The sequence below is a fragment of the Solenopsis invicta genome, chromosome 7 (genome assembly GCF_016802725.1).
Source record: "Solenopsis invicta isolate M01_SB chromosome 7, UNIL_Sinv_3.0, whole genome shotgun sequence".
In the NCBI taxonomy this organism is placed as follows: Eukaryota; Metazoa; Arthropoda; class Insecta; order Hymenoptera; family Formicidae; genus Solenopsis; species Solenopsis invicta.
Window position 1 is genome coordinate 17752096 of NC_052670.1, and position 21490 is coordinate 17773585.

The window sequence follows — 21490 nt, forward strand, 5'->3', positions numbered from 1 at the left end:
AAATTCTTTACAGTTTTTTCAGGGGGGGGGAAAGGGTTAATATAGATGCTAGTAAGCATCAAGTATTATTAAATTAATTTTAATTCAATAAAAAGTGATATTACTAACTCTTATTCGATCATAACTGTGTTATATGACCGAAAGTAACGGCGCGCAGTTTGGTTGAGTCCGAGAAAGTATATAAAATCACACGTACGAGGTGTGATCAAAAAGTAAGGTGACTTTTCATTTTTATAAAAAAATATTCATTTATTCATCCAAAATTATGTTATCCCCTTCAAAATAATCCCCCTCTGATACAATGCATTTGTGCCAGCGCTTTTTCCAGTCGTCAAAACATTTCTGAAATGCACTTTTGGGTATTGCCTTGAGCTCCTCCAGCGATGCAGCCTTAATCTCCTAAATCGTCGCAAATCTTCGTCTTTTCATAGGCCTTTTCAATTTTGGAAAGAGGAAAAAGTCGCAGGGGGCCAAGTCTGGTGAATACTGTGGCTGAGGCATGATGATAGTATTGTTTTTGGCCAAAAAAGTACTCACTAGTAACGACGTGTGCGCAGATGCATTATCATGGTTCAGAATCCATGAATTTTCTTTCCACACTTCCGGACGTTTTTTTCTTATTGATTCACGTAAACGCCGCATAACCTCAAGGTAATACTCCTTGTTTACCGTACGACCTTGTGGTAGGAATTCTTGACGCACAACGTCATGGTAATCAAAGAAAATTGTGAGCAAAATCTTCACATTCGAACGAACTTGGCGTGCCTTTTTCGGTCTTGGCTCTCTTGGGCTCTTCCACTGGGATGATTGGGCTTTGGTTTCGACGTCATAACTATATACCCATGTTTCGTCACCAGTTATAACCCTTTTGAGCAGATCAGGATCATCATTGACGTCGTTCAACATGTCTTGGGCGATGTTCATGCGACGCTGCTTCTGATCAAAATTAAGCAGTTTTGGAACGAATTTCGCTGACACACGTGTCATACCCAAAACATCCTTTAAAATTGATTGGCATGAGCCAAACGATATGTTAAAATCATCAGCTATTTCTCTAATCGTGATTCGACGATTTTTTAACACAATTTCTTTCACTTCCTGAACATTTTCGTCGGTTTTTGACGTGCTGGGGCGTCCAGAGCGAGGTTCATCGTTAACATTTTCTCGGCCCTCTTGGAATAACTTATACCATAAACGTTTTTTTTTGCTCAAAGTTGACTCACCGTACGCAACTGTCAACATTTCAAGAGTTTTTGAACACTTAATACCATTTTTTACACAAAAATTAATACAAACTCTCTGCTCCATTATTTTCAACAGCAAAAAATCGCCGAGCACGCAAACACGAGTCTAACCTTTATGCCTCTCACATAAAAACAACACATGCTATATAGTCAAAACTGTGCACATATGATCGTGACGAGTGTACCAACACAAAAAAAAAAAAGATTTGAAATTAAAGTGTACAGAGCGCGCGAAATTCAAAAAGTCACCTTACTTTTTGATCATACCTCGTATATATAAAGCACGTAAGATCATAATTGTAAGATCTAGCTATGACCGAATAAGTCTTCTTATTTCAATTTGTATGTTAGGTACATGTATCGGTTAAATATCTCTCTAGTATCATATGATCATAACAGATCTTGTAGGAATTTAAGTGTAATATCTATTTAAACGTTGCAGTTTCATTGATTTATAAAATTTATGAGTTTAGTTTTAGTTCCGTAAGATACATAGGTTGGCAACAAAAGTAGAAAGGCATACAGTTAAAATGGCGAGTTAAAAACGAACACGGATCTATGTTCTGGAATTTTTATTTTGCTGTACAACCAAGCTGTTAAAAACACGCACGCACACACAATGTGCAATAAAAGAAGAATAGTTTCTATTTTATGTTTTTATTTATTTTAATTCAAATACTTCAAATTTAATAATTTTTAACAATTTTATAATTAATTTGTTGTAAAAGTAATTTTATTTATAGTTTTAAAAACTCGGGAAAAAAACCCGTTTTTTCAATTTTTCTACAAAGAGGGTGAGTAAAAAGACCTGTTTTTTAGCCTATTTCTTGGACTTCAAATTTCAAACTTTTCTTTATGCCAAATAGTACTATATAATGGAACATTAATCCCAGAAAAATTTGAAGATGAGCATAAGCGCGGTTCCGGAGATGTAAAGGGTTGAAAGTGATGGTTTTTCATAACACAGGGCGCCGTTTTTAGACTTTTTTTCTGTTGTTTGAATAAAAGTTACTATTTTTTATTGTATTTTTGCGCGCTAAACACGAATCTGGTAAGCAAATTGCTCTATTACGTCAGATTTTTTAGAAAAGTGTCAAAAATGATCATTTTTACCTCATCATGGAAATAAAAAAAATCTGTTTCTATCTAAAATATATACAGGGTGAACCATTTGAATCTATCACCCCAAATATTTTCGTTTCCTTGTATTTTACAAGAAAATGTTTCAGACAAAAGTTGTATTGTTTCAAGGGGGTCATAAGATGGTGTCATTAATTTGACCTTGAATAGTTGCTTGAAGGTCACGTGAAGGATACCTCCAATTTTTTTAATGGAACTACCTACTTTTTATTACATATTCTTATAGTTTATTTTGAGACCTTTTCAAAACACTACAAGAAAGTTATTATTTTCGTTGAGTACTTTTTGAGTTGTGAGTGAAAGCTACGGTGTACTGTAACTTTTAAGCGTCACAACTCGGAAAGTATTTAACAAAAATAAACTTTTTTGTAGTGCTTTGGAAAAAATTCGAAATAAACTACAAAAATATGCAGAAATAAGAGATACAATGTTAGAGTATCGATAGTTCCCTAATTTAAGGGTATCAGTACTTCCCTAACATTCTATATTTTTTTATTGCATTTTCTTGTAGTCGATTTCGAGAGCTTTCCAAAACACTTTAAATAAGTTTATTTTTGTTAAAGATTTTCCCAGTTATGACGCTTGAAAGTTACAGTAAAACGTAACTTTGGAGCCTCACAACTCAGAAGACCTTTCTGTAAACTCAATACCGCAGAAGCAAATGCTTCAAGGACCGCAGAAGCAAATGCTTCAAGGTGTAACCAAATGTCGCTGGGTGATAGAGCAAATCTTTGGTCGTCTCAAGAGTAAATTCAAGATTTTCTCTTTGCCAGCAGATAATAAAACTCTCAAACACGATCTCGATTGTCTCTATATTACTTTTGCCCTCTTGAATTTATTCCATAAACCAATTCTGAGTAATATCATGCATGAAGGCACAGCACGGACTCTGAACTCTCGACTTAACGTTCCTAATTGTTTGCAAATTATTGTCCAAGAATTCAATCTTCCTCAACTGAGAGCACCATTTTTTAGAGTCGAGTATACATTACTCGATAACGAAGAAAATAATCGACTCATTGGATTTCCTGAACTTTTGATAGATGATTTGTACAACTTGAGTCTTGGACCTTATCAAATATGCAATGCGATTTTATACTATGCAGAAAAAAGGAATATTCTTGGTACAAAAGTTTAATCCAAGATCGAATCACCCGTCAGCAGCTTTGAACTATGAGAAGTACGAGTATAACATCTCAGTTGAAAAACCTACATTGATTAAGGGGTAACACCACCTTTGAGATTTGAAAAAATCGATTTTTTTTTGCTTAAATCATTAGTTTATACTTATAAAAATATGCTGTAAGTAGTTTTAGAACAAAATTCAAACTGTATTATAGTGTTTGAGCTGATTAAATGAATCGTCTCTATGCGCCTACCGAGCAGCTGCAAGCGATTTGGATCGGCCCCGTCTTCTCTATGCTTCGTAGTTATTTGGGCCTTATTTATATACCAAAAATAGACCTTTATCTAACACAATATATATGTTATTACTTGTACTATATTAGTAAATAGTTTTGAAAGCGTCAGTTTCTGTGTTTATGCGACGCCATTAGCTTTTCTGTGTTTATGCAACAAACTTGGTTGTTTGTTATTATAATGATGGCTATAACAGTTTAATAAAAATTTTGCAAGTTTAAAACCTCATAGTGGGTACTATTTGTCATTATTATTGCCAAAAATTGGATGCGCAGCGCGTCGTACTTGCCGAGCGCAGTCTCACCTAAGAAGCAAAAGAAACTAGAATATCATTATTAGCAACGAGAAAGAAATATAATGAGGCTACTGAACTTGTGGAAGGACAGCTTTATGGGGCAGGCATTGCAGATTAGAGATAAATTAAAAATTTTTAACTTTATATACAAAAAATCAGTTATCAAAACTTTAAACGCGTTTTTCTCAAAACACAGTTTTTCAAATTTGCGTGCAAGGTTACTCTTACAATTTTTATCCGATTGACTTGAAATTTTAACACAATCTTCTTGTAACTATTCTACAGGGAAGTACGTAGGCTTTTTGCGATATGTTGAAAACTCTTTTTGTAATCAGCATTTTTTAAACAAATTTTTGGGTGACAAATCCACTTTTTTCTATAAATAGCTGCCATTTTGATAAAAACTAATATTTTTAAAAATCCCTACGTACTTCCTTAGTTTTGAATATGTAGATCATGAAGACTTTTTATGTTTGGTTCCAACATAAATCATGTCGCAGAAAACTTGCAAGCAAAAATTCATCTTTAAGAAAAGACAATTTCGTAAATGGGCTAGTACACTGCCATTTTGTGCATAAAAGAAAATTAAAAAATATTTTTTTACTTGTCAATATATGTATAACAAAGCCCTCTAAGCTTTTAGAGGGCTTTATAAAGTCCTATATAAAGTCGTTCATTTGCCGACAATAAATTCCCAAACTTAGATATCATTTTAGGGCCTCAAAGGTGGTGTTACCCCTTAAGGCGCATATAAAATCTCGTTACCGTGGTGGTCAGTACCACTACATTTTTATTTTGATAGATAAAACAAAAATTGGACAAGATTCTATTCGTAAGTACTATTGTACTTGTCAAAGTGGTGCTCGGACTGCAGTTTGTTGCAGTTATGTAATGACAATTGTATGGTTCCTTGAATTTGTTCAATGTCAAGGGATACAAATACCCAATCCTGAAATATGCAATGTATCTATCACGATTCATAAAACAATCCAGCATAGTGAGAGGCAAGGAAACTCAGTAGAAAAGCATCTCAATCCGTGAAAGACGGTGTCACGTGTCACTTCAACTTCATCTATCTCGGGGAGTTTTCATACTAGAGGAAAACTAAGGTCCTATTTCAATCCAGGATAAAAATCCATAAGACACAATATTTTACTTTGTTATATATATATATATTTTTTTTTAGATAGATAGAAGTAGATTTCTTTTAACGCCATGATGAGGTAAAAATAATCATTTTTGACATTTTTCTAAGAAACCTGACGTGATAGAGCAATTTGCTTACCAGATTTGTGTTCAGCGCGCAAAAATACAATGGGAAATGGTAACTTTTATTCAAACAACAGAAAAAAAGTCTAAAAACGGCGCCCTGTGTTATGAGAAACCATCACTTTCAATCCTTTATATCTCCGGAACCGCGCTTGTGCTCATGTTCAAATTTTTCTGGGATTAATGTTCCATTACATAATATTATTTGGCCTAAAGAAAAGTTTGAAATTCAAGGTCCAAGAAATGGGCCAATTTTACTGACCCTCTTTTTCGATTTTTTTTTCTAAAAATAAAAAATTTTTTGAAAAAATTCAAAAAGTGTTGTTGTATGATAGTATCTCACCAGTACCAAAATTACCAGTTTTACGATATGATTTCTTAACACTATAACTTAATACACTTATTTTTAAGTCCGTAGTTTGCAATTTCCGGACTATGTGCTGTCTGAGATTAAATACTATAAAAATTAACGTTAAAACGGTTAAAAAATCAAGTTGTGGGGCAACATTTGGCGCTGCAAGCGCGCCCACAGGATTGCTAGTGGTACTACCGATCCCGAGGGGGAGCCAGGCGAAGCTCGTGAGTAACATGGCGACGCTCATAAAGCATGTATTTGTTCCTTTCGCAATTCGATTCCATTATACAAGTTATATAGGTTCTAGGTTAGAGTTTATCTAGGTTAGAGTTTACATTTTGATAAAATTTTTAAAGAAATATATTTTTCAAAATAATATTTTTTGTAACATACAAATCTAAATAAGAATGCCTTCACGGTCATAACTGGATCTTGGTGCTTTTGTATTTACTCGTTAATTTTATATACTTTCTTAGATTCAACACAAACTGTGCGCCGTTACTTTTGGTCGTAACACAGCTATAATCGAAATAAATTCTTTATAGTTTTTTCAGGGAGGAGAGAGTTAATATTTGATGCTAGTGAGCATCGTGTATCATTAAATTAATTTTAATTTAATAATAAATGTGTTATTACTGACTCTTGTTCGATTATAGCTGTGTTACGACCAAAAGTAACGGCCCGCAGTTTGTGTTGAATCTAAAAAAGCATATAAAATCACATAAGTAAATACAAAAGCACCAAGATCCAGCTACAACCGTAAAGGCGTTCTTATTTAGATTTGTTTGTTACATGAACAGTCGAATATCTTTCTAATTTAATATTTTTTGTATTTATTTTTTTCTATTTTTTACAATACATGAAAAAATTTAGGATAATAAAAAGATAAACGTTTTAGATTGTTTGAATAATAGTATGTTTAGACCTTTTATTATTTTCAAAATAATTAAAAAAAACTTTCGTATTTTTACTAATAATAATAAATAATATTTTATCATCAATTTCAAATAATTTACATTTATCACATATTTTACATTTCAGATAATTATTGTAAATAATTCGATTATTTTATATATTACATAATAATCTTAGCTTTGCATTGTTACATGTCAGATTGCCGAATATTCGTGTGCGTGCGCGCGTGCGTGTGTGTGTGCGCGGTGCACACTCGTTAGTACATTCGTGCGTACTATTAAATTCAAATTTATTTTCATTCAAAAAATATTTTATACATTGTGAGTGTTATATAAAATACGGGTGCCCTCTCGTATATGGCGGATAAACTTTTCAATTCTTTTCCCGCAGATAAGCACTTTATGACTAGTATGTACTGTCAGAGAGCTGTATTAGTATCTTAAGATTACTTAAGACAGTCTTGAAATAAGAATTAACTATGAATACCAACCTATATTTGAGTTTCGGTTGAAGCTGTCGATGTATTCCTATTTGTTATAATTGACTTGCTTACATCAGTTTATTCATATTATATTTATTCCTATTTTGTTTACTTTTATAATTTTTATTATTTATTCCGATTTATATTTATATATTTTATTTAAATTATTGTACTCGCTTTTAATTGATATAATTTTCTGATATGTTATTTGTTGTATTGAGTGTACAACTTAATTTGGTCCGTTTGTTTGTTTGAAAAACGCATTTATTTGATAAAATGAATTATTAGCTTTCAAGGTATTGTCCATTCAAAGTATTGTCCATCGCTAGCCATTACTTTTTTCCATCTTTTTAGCAATTTATGGATTCCGTCGCTGAAGAAGCCTTCATTTTTTGAAGCCACTAATGAATTAAGCCAATTTTTGACATTCTGTTCTGAAGTAAAGCGTATTCCAGTCAAAGCGTTCTGCATTGATCGAAATAAATGGTAGTCGGAAGGGGCAAGGACTGGGCTATAAAGCGGGTGAACCAGAACTTCCCATTCGCTATTTTCCAAATAGTTTACCTGAACAGTAACATGAGGCCAAGCGTTGTCATGGTGAAAGATTATGGACTCGTATTTGGTCGCATATTCTGGACGTTTTTCGGCTATAGCTCGCTTTAAATGGATTAATTGTTGCCTGTAGTCTCCCGTGAGGTTTGATCAGGTTTTAGCAGCTCATAGCGGATCACACTCTTTTAATCTCAAATACAGAGATTTACATTGGCACCATGGATATTCGGCTTCGGTGTTGATGTTTCCGGTTGGCCGGGCTTTACATACAATTTTTTACGTTTTGGTTTGTCGTAGTGAATCCATTTTTTGTCCCCGGTAATGATTCAATGCAGAAAAAATTCCTTTTTGTACCATTCGAGCAACATTGCAGAATCGTCGTCCGATATCTCTCGGTTTCAATTTGTATGAGACCCAATTTTCTTGCTTTTGGATGTATCCGCGGCTTTGAGTTGTTTTGAAATAGCTTGTTGAGTAACTTCCAATATTTTTGCAAGCTCTTCTTGCGTTTGACACAAATCTTGATTGAGTAATTTTTCTAATTCATCTTCAAACTTTTTTGGTTGACCCAAACGCTCTTTGTTTTCAACATTAAAATTACCACTTTAAAAACGTCAAAACCATTCTCTGCAAGATTTATCCGATGGTGCAGATTCACCATACACTTCCACAAGCATTCGATGAGCTTCATGCTGCATTTCTTCCAATTAAAACAGAAAATCAAAACTTCCCGCAAATGGTGCTTATTTGGAACGAAACTCGACATTTTCAACGCAGTAAAAATTAAACTTGTTGTACAAAACTTAAAGGCTTGTAAACAATATTTGGTTGACAGATGTTGACAGTTCACGATACAGCAAAAATCAGCTGTCGCCGTCAATTATTTATTGCACTTAGAGCCATCTTTTGAAAACGGACCGAACTGAGTTGTATACACCCAATAATTTATTTGCCATATATACTAAACAACAAAATTATCGCAACACTCATTTATACCAAAATTTTACACAACTTTAAATAATCATAATTTCATTAAAAATTATTGTGAAAAAATATACTTGAAAGTTTTTTTTTCATTTTAAAATTTCTACTTTAAGATACATTTGGTCAATTATGAATTTCTGCTTTCCTCTTTCTGTTTCTTTAAAAGTAAGGACGTGTTTTGTTTCTAAACATTTGCATAGTTTGACGCACTCCATGGGGTAGGATAAATTTTTTTTGCAAATGTCACGATAGCCATCGTTAAATTTGGAGCTTTCTCTGTAAATTAAAAAAAAAATCAGGTTTGTACGATTTCTTTTCAAGGGGTTAGGATGTATCAAAGTTATGTTGCATTTTTGTCAGTTACCGCCTGCATTACCCGAATTTTGATTTGTCTCATTGATGATGAAGCGATCTTCTCTAGCTGACGTTATTCGTTTTTAACCTTGTCCTCTTCTTCGATAAAATCCGCCTGTTTCTTGATAACGAGCCCAAATTCGAGAGATAGAGGATCGATGAACACCTATTCTCCTTGCAACATATCTTTGATTCAATCCTTCCAAAAGAGTAATGATTTGCCCACATTGAATTTTGTTCAAACTAGGCATTGTTACGACTTTATCGTTTGCTTCTTAAATAAATACAGTAAAGAAAAAATTTACGCTTATATAGAATTTTGATGTTTACAGTTTTTGCATGATTCAGAGAAACGCTGTGAAATATAGCAATTTACATTGATTTCCATAAAATCAAAAACGAATAACATCAGCTAGAGAAAATCATTTTATCATCAATAAGACAAATCAAAATCCGGGTAATTGCTAGCGGTAACTAACAAAAATGCATACATAACTTTGATACATCCTAACTTCTCGAAAAAAATCATACAATCCTGATTTTTTTTCAATTTGCAGGGAAAACTTCAAATTTTACGATGGCTATCGTGATATTTGCAAAAAAAAATTTATCCTACCCGTGGAATGCGTCAAACTATGCAAATGTTTGGAAACAAAACACATCTTTGCTTTTAAAGAAACAGCGAAAAGAGGAAAGCAAAAATTTAAAATTGACCAAATGCATCTTAAAGTTTCTACTTTAAGCTTTAAAATGAGAAAAAACTTTTAAGTACAATAATTTGTAACGAAGTTATAAATATTTGAAGTTGTGCAAAATTTTGTATAAATAAGTGTTGCGATAATTTTGTTGCCTAGTGTAGAAAAATTATGTAGAAAAATTTTATTTTTCTTTTATGCTATGATTTGGCTTGAATTTTTTGTTTATTTTCTTTATTAAGTATTGTTTATTTCTAGGTTTCTTTCATGTAATTTACTTTTGTTCTACTAATTATTGCATATTTATAATGCTCAGATATGGCTTTAAATCAATTTTCCAACTGCTGCCCCACCTATTGCGTGCACTTGATATCTCCATAAATTTCTTGTCTGTATATACAGGGTGATTCAGTACGACCCATGTGTCCCTGTAAAGACGTGTTCTTGGATAAATTCTGAGACGATTTTTCCTGTACGAAAATTTTATCCAACTCTTACTTTTTGAATAAGAAGACAATAAACTTAGCGAATCACGGGCCGTGTACACATAGTAGACAAAGGCGGCGCAACTCATCCGGGTAAGCGCTCGCGTCGGACGCTGAGTTGCGCCGCTTTTATCTACTATGTGTATACGGCCCGTGATTCGCTAAGTTTATCGTCTTATTATTTAAAAAGTAAGAGTCGGATAAAATTTTCGTACAGAAAAAATCGTTTCAGAATTTATCCAAGAACACGGCTTTACAGGGACACATAGGTCGTTCTGAATCACCCTGTGTATCTTATTACCTATTTATTTGTAAACTGATGCACTCAATGAAGTAGCTACTATTACTATTACTACGTCTACTGCTACTGCTACTGCTACTACCATTATCGTTATTGTCATCGTTATCGTCATCATCATCATCATTATTATTATTGATGTTGTTGTTACTGTTCCGAACCGTAGCTAAATTTGTTTGTGCTTTCTACTTCGCATTCGTTAGATTTTTCTATAAAAAACTATGGGACACTTTTGCAACCTACCATTCCTGCACCAATGCCGCAACAGGCTGGAACAGCTAGGATGTTGAATACTGCGGAACCTACTATCGTCCCAACGCCAATGTCACCTTCCGTGATGAATGTTCCGATGGCATTTACGAATAGTTCTGGGGCCGACGTTGCCGCCGCCATAAACGTCGCGCCAGCTACGTCTTTTGACATCGAGAGTGCTAAAATGCAACGTCAATCTTGATTTACTTTTACAATCTTTTATCTTTTACATGTAAAAACATTAAGATCTAGTTGTGACCGATTAATATCCACTTTGATTATTTATATTACATTTTCACGTATCGGTCAAAGTTTTCAAGGTGATAAGAACTACTTTAGTTGGTAAAAAAAGGTATTTTTTACAATTGTACTTTGTTTAAATTTTAATAATATTTGCAATTTGTATTTTTTTAGTAAACGTAAAAAAATTATAACTCTGAAAGGATTAATTTAATAAACATACATACATATAGATACTAACAAGGAAAGTCACCAAAGTGTCCGTCTCAGATTTAAACGAACTTTCAATATATTGTAGTACAGATAAAAATAAGAGACGTATATTTTTTTATTCGTATCCAATTTCAATTTTAGGGGGTGCAACACTCTTTTGAAAAAAACTCAATTTTTGGTAATTATTTATTATAGAGGACCCAGCTTCAATCATGTTGAGCTTGACATATATTATAGAGGCAAGGATACTGAACAACTTTTCCTTATAAATTAATTGGCGTTCTTGTATAATTTTTAAAATATACATAAAAAAAGAAAAAAATTTTTCTAAATTATTTCAGAAAATATTCATTTTACAAAAAAAAATTCAAACAAAAAATGGAGCTTGTGATAAGCACTACAAAAAAGGTCATATACATATTTTACCTAACTTCAATACTTTAGTCGTTATAATAAAAAAAACTGTAAAAAAAATAAGTTTTACAATTTTTATTAATAATTTGTTTTCAGTAATAACTACACACACACACGCGCGCGCGCACGCACGCACACACACGCGCACGCGCGCACGCACGCACACACACGCGCACGCGCGCACGCACGCACGCGTATACATACACAGAGGGGGAGTGCGGGAGAGAATGTTTATGTACTACACACTTGAAGAGTTCATTTTGCGTGAAAAGTAGAAAACCCAAATGATACAGAGAATGCGTGGACGGGAGAGGAGTTCCGCCTCTCCCCTTGCACCTTTCTCAGTATTTTTTCTAACCTAACCTAACCTAACCTAACCCTATTTTAGTTGTAATTTGACCAAAGATATGCAATTGATTAAGTTGCGATATTAGATTTGAAATTATGACCAAATTGTAACTAAAATAGAGTTGGATTTGGTTAGAAAAAGTACGAAGTGGGGATGCAGGGGGAGGGGCGGAGTCCCACCCCTATCTACGCGTTGTCTGTACATGTGAAAATTTGAATTTGTCAAAGTTTTTTAAAATGGTTTTTGATTATAACTCCTAAAGTATTGGAATTAGGTAAAGTATGTATAGAACCTTATGTGTAAAACTTATCACAACCTTCATTTTTTGTAAAATAAATTTTTTCTTAAATAATTAAGAAAAACTGTTTTTTTTTCTCTAAGTATATCTCGAAATCTGTAGGAGAGCGCTAATTAATTTATAAGGAAAAGTTGGTCAGTATCCTTGCCTTTATAACATATATCAACGTCAACATGATTAGAACTGGGTCCCTATAATAAATAATTACCCGGTATTTTTCTTTTGAAGATTGTATCGTCGAAAGAAGAAGCATCCATTTGTACATAGTACAATTGGACCCAACCATTCACAGCGCATGAACAGAAGAAAATTACTAGGCACCAGTCACTGTGATTGGTTGTGTCCAATTGTACTGTGTTCAAATAGATGCTTTCCCGTCGAAACTATAAGAGATAGAGAAAATTGTTCTGAATGAAAGTTGATTGGTTGCAAGAGTATTTTATAATAATGATAAAAAAAATTAAAATTTTTTTAAATACTTTTTCCCATCATCTACCTATTTTTTTCAATAGTTTTATTTCTTTTTATAAGCAAAATAAAGCTTATTTTATTACAAATTCAATGGTGCATGATAAAATTATGTTGCAACATTTCCATTTTCCAAAAATAATTAGAAATCTTTCTATAAACATATGGTACGTGTATTCAATACTTCACGCATCATGCTTTTCTCTTATTTTTTCATAATAGGACATGACAAAAACATTTCGAAGACAGTCTGCGTAAATATCATAAAATTGCACATATCGAGAAAAACATTGATGTAACCTTGAACGTATACATATTAAGTTTAATACTGCCGAGACTCCGAGACGTAAAAATTAAATTTTAAGATAAGAGATGATCCTAAGTGCATGCGCCAAATGGCGTCGTTATGCATATTTTTACACTAATCAAATTTTAGTATATAATAAACACATAAATTTAATTGTATAAATGCAGTATAAAAGGTGAAACTTCAAACTAATTTTTAAATTTTATGTTAGTTCTTTTGTTAGTTGATGAACTAGATAACAATGACATTAGATAACAAAGGTATGGAAAGTGTGAGGAATAATTTTTTGTAAACCAAGTCTCCTTGTCTGTAAAATGCTAAAGAGAACAAATGTTCTAGTCGAATCATGTAGACAAGTAAATAAATGTTTAACTTATATTAATTATATTTATTATTTTGTACACAAAAAATTAATGTCTTACAACACCGTAATTGTTATTCTTCAGTCTGATGTCATTTTATTTTGAAATAACCAAGAGAAATATTTGCAATTAAAAACAAGTTATGAATAAATAATAAATTCTTTATTCATAATTTGTTTTCCGTATATATTGTGACATATTATCAAAGAAATTTGATTAATTTTAGCGATTTAAAAAAGTCACTATTATTTTATTATTACTATTATTATTATTATAAAATTCTTATTTCAACATTTATTATATTGTATTGATTTGTCTTCATGCTCTTTTGCGTAGTCAACGTCATATAAAAGAGATTCGTTTTATTGTGAAGTAATATTGAACGCACGGATGGGTAGGCGGTACCATGCGTTAAGGAGTGGTTTTTAATTATTTTTGGAAAATGGAAATATCGTAACATAATTATTATATACTATTGAATTCGTAATAAAATGAGCTTTATTTTGCTTATAAAAAGAAATAAAAATTTTGAAAAAATAAATAAATGGTGAAAAAAAGTATTAAAAAAATTGAAAAAAAATTTTTTTTTATTACTGTTATAAAGTATTCTTGCAGCCATTCAACTTTCATTTAGAACATTTTTCTCTATTTCTTATAGTTTTGATAATGCACGTTTAAAAAGGAAAACCAATTTTCTTCAAAGGTGTTTTACTCTTAAAAGTGCACTTATAAAAAAATACGTGTCTCGTATTTTTATCTGTACACCCAAGGACTTTGATTCTGTTCATGGGAAAATTTTCCAAACTGAGAAGTCACCACTTTCTACATACTCGCAGTTCATGATTAATGAAACAATTAAAGCTTATTGGTCGTTACGTTAATCATGAACTGTAAGTATGTAGAAAGATAGCGACTTCTCAGTTTGGAAAATTTTCCCATGGACAGAATCAAAGTCCTTGGGTGTACAACATATTAAAGGCACTTTGAAATTGGAGGGAATCACTTCCGTAATACACGGACGGATGCGCGTACCATGCGTTATCGAGTGATTTTTAGTTATTATTGAAATGTCGCAACATAACTTTGTCATATACCATTGAATTCACAATGAAGTAAGCTTTATTTTGCTTATAAAGAGAAATAAAAATTTTGAAAAAATAGGTAAGTCGTGGGAAAAAGTGTTAAATATTTAAAAAATTTTTCCGCCGTTATAAAGTACTCTTCAACTTTCATTTAAAACATATCTCTTATAGTTTCGACAATATACGCTACGAAAGAAAAAAACCGATTTTCTTTAAAGGGATGTTTCACTCCTAAAATTGAGATTGGGCACGTATAAAAAATACGTGTCCTTTATTTTTATCTGTACTACAACATATTAAAAGCTTGTTTAAATCTAAGGCGGACACTTTTGTTACTTTCCCTGTAAGATGTAAAAAACCTCAAAGTTTGAATTTGAACTTTACCGGTTCCAGCATAAATTAACAGTTATAGTATATATCAATCAAACTTAAGTCCATATATAAGACCCAGTACTAACATTGGACTAGGACTGACATTCTAGCTGGAGACATAGAAGAACTTTATAGCTTTTAGTAACGTCTAGATTGAATGTGAGATTAAAAAAATGTTAATGAAATATTTTGGTCAATATACATTAGGCAACAAAATTATCGCAACACTCATATATACCAAAATTTCGCACAACTTTAAATTAGCATAACTTCGTTAAAAATTATCGTACTTAAAAATTTTTTTATTTTAAAGCTTAAAGTCTCTACATTAAGGTGCATTTAGTTAATTTTAAATTTCTGTTTTTCTTCTTCTACCGTTTTTTTTTTTAAGTAAGGGCGTGTTTTGTTTTTAAACATTTGCATAGTTTGACGCACTCCACGGAATAGGATAAATTTTTTTCGCAAATATCACGATAGCCATCGTAAAATATGGAGTTTTCCCTGCAAATTAAAAAAAAATCAAATTTTTACGATTTTTTCGAGGAGTTAGGATGTATCAAAGTTATGTATGCATTTTTATCACTTATCACCAGCATTACTTGGATTTCGATTTGTCTCATTGATGAGGCGATCTTCTCTAGTTGATGTTATACGAAATTCAACGATATCTGCCTGTTTATGAATAACGAACTCAAACTCGAGATATAGAGGATCAATGAACCTATTCTTCTTGCAATATAATTTTGATTTAATCTTTCTTCTAAAAGAGCAATAATTTGCTTACATTGAATTTTATTCAAATGCATTGTTACGACTTCATTGTTTGCTTTTGAATGATACAATGAAGAATGAAATTACGCTTATATAGGAGTTTTGGGGTTTACAGTTTTTGCATGATTCAAAGAAACTGTAAAATGTATTGATTTACATTGATGCCCATATAAACTGTAAACACCAAAACTCTATATAAGCGTAAACTTATTCTTCACTGTATCATTCAAAAAGCAAACGATAAAGTCAAAACAATGCCTTGTTTGAACAAAATTCAATGTGCGCAAATCATTGCTCTTTTAGAAAAAGGATTGAATTAAAGTTATGTTGCAAGGAGAATAGAGTTTATCGATCCTCTGTCTCTCAAGTTTGGGCTCGTTATCTAGAAACAGGCGGATTTCGTAAAATTTTGTCTAACGTCAGCTAGAGAACATCGTCTCATCAATGATACAAATCGAAATCCGGGTAATGCTGACGGTAACTGACAAAAATGCATACATTACTTTGATACATCCTAACTCCTCGAAAAAAATCGTACAAATTTAATTGTTTTTTAATTTGCAAGGAAAAGTTCGAATTTTACAATGGCTATCGTAACATTTGCAAAAAAAGTTCATCCCGTGGAGTGCGTCAAACTATGCAAATGTTTGGAAATAAAACACTTTACTTTTAAAGAAACCGTGGAACAAGGAAAGCAGAAATTCAAAATTGGCAAAATGCATCTTAAAGTAGAGACTTTAAGCTTTAAAATAAAAAAAAAATTTTTAAGTATGATAATTTTTAACAAAGTTATGATAATTTGAAGTTGTGCAAAATTTTGGTATAAATGAGTGTTGCGATAATTTTGTTGCCTAGTGTATATACATAAGTTGCAGTATTTTTATAACAAAATCAATTATTTTTATAAAAAATAAAAAACTACAAATATTGTGCAAATATATTAATAAAATAAAATATAAAAAGTAAAAAAATATTTACTTTCAGTTTTAACACTTTCACCAATCATGCTGGAGTCGGTTGTGCACTATAAATTTTTCACACCAACCAAACTAATGAAATAACAGCAGTTAAAAAGCGCCTATTAAAAAACTGCTAACGAAGTTCCCCTACCAACGAAGTTTTTTTTTAAACAGGTATAGGCGCGTGTAGCATGTACTGTACTAACGTACACAATGCGAGAAATTTTGCTTGAATGCGAATGACTCCACTATGGTTAGTAAAGGTTAATATCCCGACATTTTTTTTTTGAGAAAAGAAATGGTTTTCAAAAAATTTGTGATTAAAAAGCTATACTGTTTAAGATATTTTTTCTGAGTCAAAATACGATATTTTTAATTTTCAAATTTTATTACGCATTTTTCATGTCATAAATTTGTCAAACATATGCAAAAGTAAAATTGAGTGCTTAGTTTACATTTTTAATGCTCGAAACACGTGCAAGAGTAGAAAGTTAACGATAGAGATATATAATGCAATCCTTACCGTGACATATTTTTTCTACAGCAGGTACGAAGAATTTATCGCATACTACTGCTAAAGCGATAAATAAATAAAGCGACACAATAACGTGTACGACAACAGCACCACCTTGTCTCTGCTCTTCATCAAACAAATCGTGTGGAAAATCTTCTATAGCTGGCGGTGTACAATTTATACCTAAAAAAGTAAATTATCTTTCAGTAATGTACAATATAATCACAATTGCCATTTTTCCGTTTTTCAACCGGATATTTCAACTTTTTGAATGAATCTTTGGTTCTCCAGCAAATGAAAATTTTCCAGTTAACCATTCTAAGTTTTGATTCTTTTTTTTTTTTAAGAAAGTAATGTAGCCACCTTTTTAATTTTCAAATATAGACGCCGGCTATTTGAATGAATCTCTGGGCAGCCATATTTAATTACATATTCTCTAGAAATTTAAACAATTTAAATAGTACTGATCGATCTCCGAAATTTCAGACAAGTGAATCATTTTCCGGCAGAAAAGTAATCAAAAGATGGCAACCGTGAATACATAATCATAGCAATATTCTTGCAGCATTCATCTTTTCAAAAATGTTCTTGGAAGCTTGAATAAATAATTTTACTTTTGTACCACTTTCTTTAACTATCGCAGAGAAATTTTATTAGTAAGTTTGATACAAGCTCTACATTCGATTAAAAGAAGGCATTGGTCTTATAGCTGAAGTACTTGAGTTACTTCATCAATATCACATATATTATCATCGGATATAGACATCAGATATAACTGACAGAGATTGAACACGTTTTTATATATTTTCTTTATTCTTCTTCTAATGAATAAATGTTTACTAAATCTTTATGTTTATTAAATAAATTAACTACTGAAATAAATCTGAAAAACCTACTACACCTATATTGAATGTCCAAAACAAAAACTAAATAAATCATTTAACAAAAAACATAAGTCAATTTTTGTCAAAATTGAGATTAAATTAGGATTCAAAATTAAAGAAAGTAAATACACAACTTTTTTAACTTTGGTATGTTGCTGTGAATAAATTTGCAAAAGTGCTAAAATAAAACTTTGATTTTATTATTAAAATATTGACATAGTTGGAAACATTACCTTAAAAGTAATGCATTAATGTTACTGTTATTTAAAAAATAACGATTCGATACCTTTTGTTACTATTTAATAATGCTAAAAAGTAGATTATTAGATTTTAAAGTTACTTAATAATCAATGAATTATATGTAATAATAAATATTAAAACTTAAAATTTTCTAAACTATATATATATAGAACTATATAGAACTATATAGACCTAAAATTTATGTGTAGAACACAGTTTTTCTTTATATTAAACTTGTCTAATAATTTTTCTAATTCCTTTCTATATTATATTACTATCTTTGTTTTCTATTATTTTTAGTATAATTTTTATAGAGATCTAAACATTGTTTTTAAATTACCATTATTATTAATAATGTATTCTAATATGTTAATACTAATATATATATATATAGGGGGCATTCTCCGTCAAAAAGGCCACCCCTGCTGCCCATTTCAATTTTTGAGATAAAATGTTCGAAAAGAGCTTAAAATTTTCGTTGAAATGTCTATTTTTCGATGCCGTTTGGCCTTTTGGAAAATTCAAAATGGCAGACCTAATATCATGGCTAGAATGAAAAAAGCCTTTGAAAAAATACATAATAACGTGAATAAATGTGCAAGATATGACGTAGCAGAGGTCTAATCCTTATGTGTAAGTGTGTGAGTGTGTGTGAGTGTGTGTGTGGGGGGAGGGGGGATACGCGCGCTCATACGCGTGCGTGTATAAATGAATCACGTAAAAATCCTTGCTCAACATGGTCTGGCTATCAAGACATTTGCATACAAAATTTCGAATCATTTCATTATCCTTGTCCTGAAAAAGTACGTCACAAAAAACCTACGGTACAGAAAATATTGTTCTTTAAAAAACATTTTCTCCACAGAATAATAGTAAGATTACTTAAAATTACTTTGAAACTTATACTATACTTATATTCCTCTTTTTGAGATAGTTGATCTATATTAGTCACTTTAACTCTTATGTTTGAAATGCTTGATTTACGCGAATCCTTTAGCCTCTCACATTCGGGATGCTTGATTTACGTGAGTCCCCTTGCCTCTCACATTCGGAGTGCTTGATTTACGTGAGTCCCCTTGCCTCTCACATTCGGGGTGCTTGATTTACGTGAGTCCCCTTGCCTCTCACATTTGCTTGATTTACGTGAGTTCCCTTGCCTCTCACATTTTGGGCGCTTAATTTACGTGAGTCCCCTTGCCTCTCACATTCGGGGTGCTTGATTTACGTGAGTCCCCTTGCCTCTCACATTCGGAGTGCTTGATTTACGTGAGTCCCCTTGCCTCTCACATTCGGGGTGCTTGATTTACGTGAGTCCCCTTGCCTCTCACATTCGAGGTGCTTGATTTAAGTGAGTCCCCTTGCCTCTCACATTTGGGGTGCTTGATTTACGTGAGTCCCCTTGCCTCTCACATTCGGAGTGCTTGATTTACGTGAGTCCCCTTGCCTCTCACATTCGAGGTGTTTGATTTAAGTGAGTCCCCTTGCCTCTCACATTCGGGGTGCTTGATTTACGTGAGTCCCCTTGCCTCTCACATTCGGGGTGCTTGATTTACGTGAGTCCCCTTGCCTCTCACATTCGGGGTGCTTGATTTACGTGAGTCCCCTTGCCTCTCACATTCGAGGTGCTTGATTTAAGTGAGTCCCCTTGCCTCTCACATTCGGGGTGCTTGATTTACGTGAGTCCCCTTGCCTCTCACATTCGGGGTGCTTGATTTACGTGAGTCCCCTTGCCTCTCACATTTGCTTGATTTACGTGAGTTCCCTTGCCTCTCACGTGTGTACGTGTGTGCATGTATGTGTATGTGTGTCTGTATATGTAGATAGATGTTTCATGAAATATTTTTTTATTTTTATCCTATATTTTTTACTTTTGTTCTCATAACTGCCATAGTATTCCATTTGTATCATTGGAATACCTTTTGATTAGTACTTTATTCTCGTCCACAACTATAAACCCATGATTTTTAAGAATTTGCGGTACAGGCGGTGCAGTTTCAAATCTCTTCTTAAGTTTTCTTTTTACCTTCTCATGGTCAGTTTTTTTTAAATAAAAAATCTTTATGTTCTTGAAATGTTTTTTAGCCCAATTAAAAAGAACTTGAGATGTTAATATTATATCCTGTGGTTTAGCAACAAGACTTGCTTTATATGCCTCTCTTTTGAAAGTAGCACCAATGCCATCATAAGCACTTTTACCGTGAGCAGTCGCACTGTAATGCCATTCTGCTTGAATATTGAAATCATGTTTATGATGCACTAAGTTAGCAATCTGAAATTTATTTTTAAAATGCTGTTTCGCCCCATCCGTCATGTATAATACTCTTTTAAGATTTTTGACATTTTTTAAAATCTCTGGAATTAATAATGTTTGTACAGTGTAAACGGCAGCGGTATTGTGTTTCAAACTCTCTAATAAAAATACATTACTCTTGCTTCAATTTAGAATTTTCTTTATAATAGTAAATAACAGGAAACATAGTACACTGATCATTGTTGAAGTGAAATGCTTGTGAGGCATTTTGACAAACATATGAATAGTTTTCAGAAAAATCAAACATGACAATTACTTCATCTTCACAAAGATTCTCTTTTTTTTCTGAAATGAAAAGCATTTGTTGTTTGGCGATAAATGAATGAGATTTCATAATTTGTAATTTGTTGCATAACTCTTTTATGAACTCATCAACTTTTAACTGTTGCGTTAATAGAGTTGATCGATCAGTTCCGGTCCATAAAGAACATTGAACATGGAAAATGCATGAATCGTCCAATAGTTTAGAAAGCTTTGTAGAAAGCTCGGTAGTATCTGGGCATTGATCACATTTATCAAGATAGCAATCAGGATTCGATTCCTTACATATAATTTCATTCAAACAATCTTTATAATTGGAAAGTGGCTTGTCTATATTTTCTGTTAGTTTCCGTACATCATGGATTGTGCAAACACAAACGGAATGTGTTCCAGAAGCCCCAGGGAGTATGCAATTTCTAGGTCTAAGTTTAGCAAATGTACTAAAGCTAACATCATATTTTGGGTTGGATTCTTTAAATAAGGCATGCAGTTCTTTTAAATTTAATAGTAAAAAACATTTTTGCACTATTATCCGTTTATTATTATTTATTAAGGAAATGGCATTCTTCATTCCAGGCATTATCCTGCTGTTTATATTACTATTATAAAACTCAATTACTTTTCAACAGTAGTTTGCGGTAAAACTTTCTCAACTCTTTTAGTAGTATCAGCTAATACGCCATGGTTGAATTTCAATCCCTTAGATT

General features: G+C 32.3%; 1 protein-coding gene across 3 annotated transcripts in view; it reads right to left on the reverse strand.

Annotated features, from left to right (window-relative positions):
* The window catches only part of LOC105195512 (sodium/potassium/calcium exchanger 4), a 129806-nt gene that overhangs the window by 32417 nt on the left and 75899 nt on the right, over nucleotides 1-21490 (reverse strand). For all 3 annotated transcript variants that reach the window (XM_039452046.1, XM_039452047.1, XM_039452045.1), the window contains exons 2-3: nucleotides 17097-17270; nucleotides 10730-10917 (exon numbers count right to left, since the gene is read on the reverse strand). In XM_039452046.1, coding sequence (XP_039307980.1) covers nucleotides 10730-10917; nucleotides 17097-17270 — 362 coding nt within the window. The remainder of the gene's footprint in view (nucleotides 1-10729; nucleotides 10918-17096; nucleotides 17271-21490) is intronic.